The 10,000-nt window shown below is 41.0% G+C and overlaps 1 protein-coding gene across 5 annotated transcripts in view; it reads left to right on the forward strand.

Moving 5' to 3' along the window:
- The window catches only part of ELP1 (elongator acetyltransferase complex subunit 1), an 80,951-nt gene that overhangs the window by 54,823 nt on the left and 16,128 nt on the right, over positions 1–10,000 (forward strand). For all 5 annotated transcript variants that reach the window (XM_017498561.2, XM_037727891.1, XM_017498562.2 and 2 more), the window contains 5 exons: positions 253–401; positions 2,525–2,648; positions 3,506–3,603; positions 5,183–5,384; positions 7,162–7,223. In XM_017498561.2, coding sequence (XP_017354050.1) covers positions 253–401; positions 2,525–2,648; positions 3,506–3,603; positions 5,183–5,384; positions 7,162–7,223 — 635 coding nt within the window. The remainder of the gene's footprint in view (positions 1–252; positions 402–2,524; positions 2,649–3,505; positions 3,604–5,182; positions 5,385–7,161; positions 7,224–10,000) is intronic.

Raw genomic sequence — 10,000 nt, forward strand, 5'->3', positions numbered from 1 at the left:
GCTGGCCGAAACAGCCGCGCTGGCGACCGTGGAGCACCTCTGCCCGGGAATTTCCTAGTCTGTGGGCAATAAAAACGCGGCGTCCACTCACCCTCTGCGCTTTCACTGGGAGCTGCAATCCTGAGCTGTTCCTAAACGGCCATCTTGGATCCTCAGAAAAATTTATTACTTTGTCTTTTTGGTCATGTTGCTGGGTCTGTGAGTTTTTTCACCAAATGGTTTTGTTTTATTTTGTTTTCTAAACGCTGTTAGGAAATAATTCCTCTGATCCAGATGCTGTGAGTGCTGAAGAGGCCCTGAAATATTTGCTGCTTCTGGTAGATGTTAATGAATTATATGATCATTCTCTTGGCACCTATGACTTTGATTTGGTCCTCATGGTAGCTGAGAAGTCACAGAAGGTATGTGGAATTCGTACTTTTATGCCATTTTGGTCCTTTTTTATATAATCATGAGAGTGTGAAACCCTGCTCCCAGTAGTGCAGTGGCTTTTCTGATACCACCGTGGGAATGCAGGGCTGGAGGCAGATCTGTGAGTTTCCAGGGCCCACTCTCCTAAGCCTCGTTCTCCATCATAGTCCTGTGCTTACAAAAGTGTTTTGATTGTGAGGTTGAGGAAGTGAAGTAAAATGACATCGTTATTTTTAAGATGATGGGCATATATATGAGTTAATTTCTTCTCTTATAAAGGAAACATAACAAGTGATTCATGTTCCACTCCAGTTCTTTCTCACGTGGCTCTTTTTTCTAGTGGAGAGTAGGCACATGGAGCACAGAAGGCTCAGAGCCTCCTTTCCTGTGTTGGTATATATGCTGTGGTCAAAAACTCTGAGCACTACTGGTCTGTGTAATTTTTATCTAGTTTTCTGCAGCCTCAGTCTCTTCCCATGATCTCTCCAAAAAGGAAAATGGAATCCTTCATTTCTCTGCTTAAAATCCTTCATGAGCTCCCATTTTTCCTAGGATAAAATTCAGAAGCCATAGTACTGCTTAGAATCCCTTCCTTGACCTGGCCCCTGTGTAACTTTCCATTCTCACTTTTTGGAATTGTCTGTTTTTTCCTCTGCTCATGGAGGAAAGACAGCACTTTTGTCCCTCTTCCTTCACCCTTCACCACCACTAACCACCACATGCCTTGGTAGGGAGCATTACTTCGGCCACCCATGACTGCCTCCAGCCTCACCATTCATCTGATTCTCATCTAGGTGAAAAGATGCCAAGGTGGCCCCTTCCCAGTAAGCTGTTCAGGCTTCCTTTCAGGGACTGGATGAGGTGACCCTCCTGTATGCTTCTGTTGCACACGGTGCCTACCCCTGCAGACTACAGTGTGTCTCCTTCTAGAGTACAGTATTTATTTATTTATTTTTGAGACAAGGTCTGGCCCTATCACCCAGGCTGGAGTGCAGTGGCACCATCTTGGCTCACTGCAGCCTACGCCACCTGGGCTCAAGTAATCCTCCCACCTGAGTTTACAGGTGTGCACCACCATGCCCGGCTAAGTTTTGTATTTTTTGTCGAGATGGGGTTTCGCCATGTTTCCCAGACTGGTCTCAAACTCATGAGCTCAAGTGATCCACCTGCCTCGGCCTCCCAGAGTGCTGAGAGTGAGCATTTAATTATTTATTGTCTTGGAGTTTTTTCCTGTGTTTGTTCTTACATGTGTTTATCCTGTCGGCCCAGGGAAATTGCATTAAAAACAGGAAGCACCTCTTCATTAGGAAGAAAGTTTGCTTAGAGGGCATGGCACAGAGCTTGAGATGTTAGTGCCAATAAGTACTAGGTTGGCAGGTTCTCAGAGTTTTGTGTCCAACTCAGTATAATTTTATTTTTGTTTTAATGTGGTCTTCTCAGGAGATCATGGAATGTCATGAAAACAGCACCAAAGAGCAATGTCTTTACACTTTTAGGAGAAACTTAGATGCATTTGTTGAATATCTTCTAGACTGAAACTTTATTTTCCTTATTAGCCTATGAAATAAATGATAGGGTGAGACTTAGTGAAGGAAGTGACTATTATTCCAAATGTAGCCTAATATCTACATGTGAAAGCATTTTTACCAAAGCTTGTTTGATGTTCAGCTGACCCTTGCACAATATGTTTGTACCGTGTGAGTTTGAATTGTGTGGGTGTATCTATATGTGGATTTCTCTCAAATACAGTTGGCCCTTTGGATCCACGGGTTCTGCATCCACAACCAATGTGGATCAAAAATACAGTATTTGCAGGATTTGAAACTTGCAGATACAGTGGGCCAACTTTTTGTGTATGCAGGCTCCATGGGGTCAAGGACAGGGCTGGAGTATGCTTGGATTTTAGTATCCTTGGGGGGTCCTGGAACCAATTCCCCATGGATACTGGGGGATGACTGTAGTTTGATTTTATATATTATATAATATGTAGTTAGTTAATATATAATACACATTTAAAAATTATGTAGCTTTGGGTTTATTGCTATATATAAATGCTATTTTCTATTCTTATATATATCACAAATAATAAAGTTCTCATTAATCATTTTTTTAGGATCCCAAAGAATATCTTCCATTTCTTAATACACTTAAGAAAATGGAAACTAATTATCAGCGGTTTACTATAGACAAATACTTGAAACGATATGAAAAAGCCATTGGCCACCTCAGCAAATGTGGTAAGTGTGGGGATTGGTATGTTCATTTCTGCTTCAGATCTTCTTTGGAATGAGGCAAGGTATAAATTAAACTGTTAGTTTAGACAGTGACTGATTTCACTTCCCACTCCTGTAACAATTATGTACGCTCACCTTATTTTGTCCTGTGTTCTGAAAAGCTAAAGGTAAAAAAATCATTGTTAATGAACTGGAGGAGCTTCCTAGGCAAGAATGTCAAGCAGATCCTTTTTTGGTTCAGAATGAGGACCTGCGAACTTAACTTCAGCGCTCAGCATCAAAATTGGTTGATAGTTCTTCCTTCTTGTGCTGTTTACATATATGTCAAGAAAGCTCTGCTTGTCTGGAATGAGTGGTGAGGCCACCTCCCCATGCCCTGTAAGACACAGTTTTAATTGACAGTGATGGAGTGCCAGTCATTCTTCCCATGCTGGAGCAGTTGTGATTCTTTACTGAGGACTGGCATGGGGGCAAGGAAGAATCAGCTGGGGTGCATGTTAAGCATTCAGCTGCTGGTGTCCTTGGAGAATCTGATTCAGCTGGTCTGGGATAGGACTGAGGTGTGCATGTGTCTAATAAGCTTCCCAGCTGAGGTCTTTTCAAGGAGGCTGAGAAAACACTGAGCTGGATAGCTGGGACTCTTAAGTAGGGTGCTGAGCCCAATCAGTGCTTCTCTTGCCTCAGAATCTGTAGTGGCGCCCATTAAAAATTTAGATTCCGGATTCTGTTCTTCAGACTCTCTGATTATTAGGTCTTAAAAAGGTTCCTTATTGATTTTGTTTGGTGACCACTGGTGTAAATGAAGTCCATTATGCTTACCAGGTCTTAAGCCTGTCTTTGTGTGAATCTTATTCCTACAGGACCTGAGTACTTCCCAGAATGCTTAAACTTGATAAAAGATAAAAACTTGTACAAGGACGCTCTGAAGTTATATTCACCAAGCTCACAACAGTACCAGGTATATGGTGTGTGAAATGAGGCTGTCCTGGTTTTGCTTGTTGCTTTAGTTGGAAAGGAGTGAGGATCCTGAGTTCAGAACGCCATCCTTGGCTTCAAGAGTTATCTTAAAACTAATTAGCCTCAATTTGAACTTCTTATCTGGGAGAATGGTCCTGACCTGTTTTCTGATTCCTCGTCTGGAATACCACAGCACCTTCCCCATGGGGTTCCTTGCTTTTTTCTCACCCCTCCTCTAGCCCAACCTCACTGCTATAAGACTGAGCATCCTAACAAACACAGATCTTTCCCCTATATTTCAGCATAAAGGGAAAGTTTTGTTTGTTTAAAAAAAACTCTTTAGCTTTTTTTGTATACCAGATACTTTACTTATAGGCTAAATGTGTTATGTGATCCAGCTAAATGTGTTATACGATCCTCTTAACAGCCTGATACGGTGCTGGGCACAATTCGTAGATGACAAAGCAACTTGCCTAAGGATCTGGACCGGGGACATAGAGCCCAGGCTGCCTGACCACCCTGCCCATGCCATTAACCACCACTCTCCCATGCCACCAGCATCACCATTTTCAATTTGTCTTCAGACTATGTACACATCTTTCTGTGATCAAGCCTCTACCAGCTTATTTGGCACCAGCTTCTGCCACTGTCCCTGTTCCCAGTTACTTGTAGGTAGTTCTACAGATGTCACATTGCATGATTCCTCTGCCAGCTCTCTACCCACCAGGCTTCCTTTAGCCCCACTTGTCCATCAGAACCCTTGGGTTACTCCTGAATGCCATTCCTGGGCCAGGTGCCAAATGCTGAGCTCCCAAAGCAGCCTGCCCTCACCTTGGTGATTGCATATGTTAAACTGCTGATTAGCTGCTTTGTCTCCTGCATGAGGCTGTGGGCTCCTTAAGGGCAGGGACTCCATGTTGCATTCCTCTCTGCATCTCTACCTAACATCCAGCCTGGAGAATCAAGGATTTGGCCAGTGGCTGCCTCTTCACCCTTGTTTTCTATTCCCTCCCACACTCTGTCTGCTCCAGTCACACTGGCTGTCCTGTTACTCCTCAGACCTGCCATACACATTCCTGCTGCGCAGCCATGGTGCCTTCTGTGCCCTCTGCCTGGACGCTGTCCCCTATCTCATCATGTGGTTTATTCTCCTGATAGCCCTCAGAGCTCACACTCCCTGAGGGCTGCAAGGAGACTGTCCTCTGTCCCTTTACCCATCTTTGCCATTATGCCGTAGACTGTATTTTGTCCATAAGTCCATCCTCTGTTGCTAAAAGAGCAGGAACTTGGTGGTGGTTCTTAGGTTTTTCATTTGTTTGGTTTTATTTTTTGCCTTGCTATATTATTCATACTGCCCAGAATGGTGCCTATGCAGTTATGAGTCATTATTTGTTGAGTGAATAAATGGCACATAGGAAGGTTTTGAATGAAAAATGATTGCACTAACTGATCAACTGTAAGATTTTCTCAGGTAATTCTTTCAAGGGAGTTTCAAGTGTAGTAACTAAGGCAGCTACACTGGAGCTTTAGAGAAATGATTGTCATGTTTCCTCCTCAGTCCTAAATCTCCTCTTGTCCAGGATATCAGCATTGCCTATGGGGAGCACCTAATGCAGGAGCACATGTATGAGCCAGCGGGACTCATGTTTGCTCGTTGCGGTGCCCACGAGAAAGCGCTCTCAGCCTTTCTGACGTGTGGCAACTGGAAGCAAGCCCTCTGTGTGGCAGCCCAACTTAACTTTACTGAAGACCAGCTGGCTGGCCTTGGCAGAACTCTGGCAGGTAAGTACAGGCATTAAGATGTCTACATTTATAAAGGTTTTTAAATTTTTATTTCTTTTTTTTTTTTTTTGGTAATTTTGCAAATAAATTTAGGGCAGAATACCCTGAGACAGTCTTGTTACCACTGATGAAAATCAATTTAGAATGCTTTAAAGGATAAGCCACTACAGCAAGAGTCTCAGAGTGCAGTGGCACAATATGGAAAGAAGTTTATTTCTCTCTCCCAAGGGATTGACAGGCCCTTCAATTATGTGGCTCTGCAACCTTTTAGGCAGATGGTTATAGCTAGGTTATCTCCACATCTATCCTCAGGGAGGAGAGTGGGGAGAAATTAGAGTCATGGTAAAACATTTACCTTTAAGTTAGAGATGACCTGGATGGAAGTTAAACTCTCACCTTCTATTCCATCGCGGCTACACATAATACCACGTAGCTGGATAGGCTGTGCCCTGTATGAAGGTAAAGATGAATTTTGGGGCGGGGCCCTTCTGGTATAGAGAGTTGGTTGTTGGAATGGCCAGGAATGAGGTGGTAAAAAAGGCCAAATGTCCAAGCATCCTGAAATTAAAGCTAGTTTAGCTGCATCAAGGTTGCCTGAACAGAGATGAGGCTGGTACCAGAGTGGAGGAAAGGGTAAGTGCACCTATGAAAAGAGGTGAGCAGAAGCTCTGGTCCTCTCAGCAGTGCTTGAATTAAAGCAATGACTGGCATATTGTTTTCCCTAACTTGTAAACATTGTTGTGGTCTCAAAGAAAAAAAAGCAGTCCTGAAAAAATTCCAAACTCTATCCTGTTAAATTTATGTACCTGTCCTCCTTTGTCATTTGCATTATTCTTTTTCTCTTGGGATTATAACAATGTATGGGATTATTACTTTGCTTTTTCTGGTTATTAGACCTTCCCCAATCCCTCTGTTTCCAAGCTGACCTCTTTTTACAAATGTTGATAATTCCTTATTTCAAACCTTTTAATTATTCATGCAGTCTCCATTGTTCCTTTCTGCTTTAGAAATTCATGTTACTGATTGTTTATACCTTCTGTGTTCTTGGGATCTCTTTATCTTCTCCTATATCCTTTACAGCTCCTAGCTTGCTATTTCCCATGTCTTTAAAAGAGTATTTCCAGTTTTCTCAGATGTTTAGCAAAAGTATGTGGAGAGAGCAATGGTGAAAGATGTCTGAGAACTGTTCCACACTGGAGTCACTCTGTGTGTACATTTAACGTAGGCAGTTTAAACAAGATAGCATAACTATTTAAATAGTGGAGGTGATTCTACCTCCTTTTTAAAGTGATATGTGCCCTGGAATGAGCATGCAATGAGAGACCAGAATCTGCCAGCCCCTTTGTAAGCCTCGGGTTCTCTGTGCCTCTCAGTGTGATTTGTCTCAATTGGGCTGAGAGTGATTCTAGGATCTAGAGACACTGCATAACTCCAGACGTAAGTCAGCTACTTCCATCTAATGCTCAACCGAAGAAACGGTGGTCTCTGACTGTTAAGGGACAAAATGAGTTAGTGAGAGATACCAGGTCATTTTCCCATATACATGCTTTGGAAGCATCTTTCAAGGCTGATTTTGGCTGTATATGATTTTCAATACCTGTGCTAAATTTAGATTCTAGCTGTCCTTTAACATAGGACTCCATAGTGTATATACCTCTTCCCTCACGGAAATTCAGAAAGTACATACTTTCATACATAAGAAAGACATATTAAAGAAGCACTTGAGCCAAAGAATCTGTTTAACTTCATTGTCAACTGCTGCTGATTGTCTCTGCAGGAAAGCTGGTTGAGCAGAGGAAGCACATTGATGCAGCCATGGTTTTGGAACAGTATGCTCAGGTAAACTCAATTCCTCCCTTTTAAACCCCCTAATCAGCGAGAAAGGACTTCTCAGTTGTGTCTTAGTGATCATGAAAGTTAAAGAACTGTGCATAATTGTTAAGTCCAGAGATAGTGTTTGCCCAGAGGTCTTCTATCTTGCTGGCTTGACTTGAAAATCTAAATTCAGTGCATCTCTTAAGTTTTGTGAGGTAGAATATAAAAGATATTTGTCTTTTTTTTTTTTTTTTAATGTTTTCTATTGCAGGATTGGCAAACTACAACCTGTGACCACCACTTCAGCATGCCACCCATTTTTGTAAATAAAGTTTTATTGTAGCGTAACCATACCCATTAGTTTACGTCTTGTCTATGGCTGCTTTTACACTACAATAACGAAGTTAAGGAGTTGTGACAGAGAGAGTTTGGCCCATAAGGCCTAAAATATTTACTGTCTAACCTTTTATAGGAAAAATTTGCCAATTCCTGCCCGCTTGGATTGAGGGAATCTCCTTCTCTTCCTTATTCTGAGAGTTTTTATCATGAATGAGTGTTGAATTTTCTCAAGTGCATTTTCAATTATGATGACTTTTTTGTTTTTAGACCAGTGATATGGTGGATTAGGTGATTGATTTTCTGTTGTGAAACTAACCTTGCATCTCTGGGTTCAACCCTACATGGTGTAATATATTTATTATCTTTTTTCATTCCTAGTAGATTAGATTTACTAAAATTTTCTTGAGGATTTTTAGGTTTGTGTTCATGAGGGATATTGGTTTGTAGTTTTTTAATGTCTTTGCCATGTTTTGGGTATCAAGGTAATGCTGCTGTCATAAAATGAGGGGGCATGTTCTTTACTCTTCTGTTTTCTGGAGGATTTCGTGTAGAATTGGTATGAGAGTCTGGCTCATGGTTAAAAACCTATGTGTGATGTTTCAGACCTGACCATAAATTACAGACTTTACCTGGGAGGCCACATGGGGAAAAGCTGCCCTCCTTGCATCAGACTTGGTGTAATGCCAATGCATTACAGTTTCTAAAGGGAATTGGGGTCAAGGACTCAGGGCCGCCTGTTAGTCATGCTCCTATAACAGTATTTGCATTCAGAGTCCTGGCTCTTTCATTCCTAGGTCTCTTTATCTGAGGCCATGGGCCAAGGTCTTCTTCAGGCACCTCTGCCAAGGCTGTCTTATGCAAGAAGGAGTGGAAAAACCTTGACTTTTTTTTTCCACTGTGACTCACTACCCAGTACTTTCTACTCTTACCCCCTTCTTTTGCATCCATGCCCTCAAGATCTGTCAAACTGCTAAAACCTTTTTTTCTGAGTTTCTTCAACAGTGAAGCAACCCTCATGTCTGTGTGGATCCAGCTGACTCTTTACTAGTGAGTCCTTCCTTGGGAAAGAATGGAACAGAGACAGTTGATGCTTTCCCTGGTTTTAGCCGCTTTTGTTTATACCAATGCAATGCCTAAAGGCCTAACTCATTTTTGACTTGTTGCTTTGATCAGCTACTCTAGCACCTGACAGCTCCGCTCTTTCTCCCAGCTCTTAGAAGATATTTTTTTCTTCCTTAAATATATAGTAGAATATATCAGTAAGGCCATCTGGGCCTGGAGTTTTCTTTCATGAAAGTTTTTCACTGTTAATTCAGTTTCTTTAGTAGACGTGAGCCTATTCAAGTTTATCTGTTTCTTCTGGAATGAGCACTGGTAGTTTATGTCTTTTGAAGAATTTGTTCATTTCATCTAAATTGTCAGATTTATTGGCATAACGTGTTTATAGTATTCTCTTATCCTTTTATTGTCCATAGGGTCTATAGTGACATCTGTCTTTCATTCTGGATATTGGTGTGTCTTCTTTTTTTCTGATTATTCTGGCCAGAGGTTTGTCAGTTTTATTATCTTTTTGAAGAATGAACTGTTTTTCTCAATGATTTTTCTCTATTCTATATCATTAATTTTTCTTTATTATTTTCTATTTTCTTTATTTTATTTGTTCTTTATTTTTCTAGTTTCTTAAGGTGATGGCTTTTCTTTTTTTTTTTTTTTAAGAAACAGGGTCCTACTCTGTTGCTCAGGCTGGAGTGCAGTGGCACGATCATGGCTCACTGTAGTCTCAAACTCTTAGGCTCAAGCTATCCTCCCTGCTCAGCTTCTGGAGTAGTTGGGATTACAGGTACATGCCACCATGTCTGGCTAATTTTTAATTTTTTTTTTTTTTTTTGTAGAGATGGGGTCTCCCTATGTTGCCCACACTGGTCTGAAAGTCCTGTCCTCAAGTGATTCCTCCGCCTTGGCCTCTCAAAGTGCTGAGATTCCACACGTTAAGCCACTGTGCCCAGCCGAGGTGATGGCTTAAAGCCATTGATTTGAGATGATTCCTTACTTTCTAGTTTAAGCATATAATGCCATAATTTTCCTCAAACATTGTTTCAGCTACATTATACAAATTTTGAAATGTTTGGTTTTCATTTTCTAATTTCCCTTGTGATTTCTTTATTGACCCTTGGCTTATTTAGAAGTATATGTAACTTGTAGATATTGGAGATATGCCAGCCATCTTTTTGTTATTAATTTCTACTTTAATTTTGTTGTGATTAGAGAGCATACCTTTTATTAATTTAAATTTATAATATATTTTAATTTATAATATGTTCTGTTTTAGGGAATGTTGTGTGTGTACTTGAAAAGAATATGAAAGCTACCATTATTGGATGGAGTGTCCTATAAATGTCAGTTAGATTAGGTTGATCATGCTCTTCTAGTTTTTTATGTCCTTATTGATTTCCTCACTACTT

This window comes from Cebus imitator, unplaced genomic scaffold (assembly GCF_001604975.1).
Source record: "Cebus imitator isolate Cc_AM_T3 unplaced genomic scaffold, Cebus_imitator-1.0 Scaffold244, whole genome shotgun sequence".
In the NCBI taxonomy this organism is placed as follows: Eukaryota; Metazoa; Chordata; class Mammalia; order Primates; family Cebidae; genus Cebus; species Cebus imitator.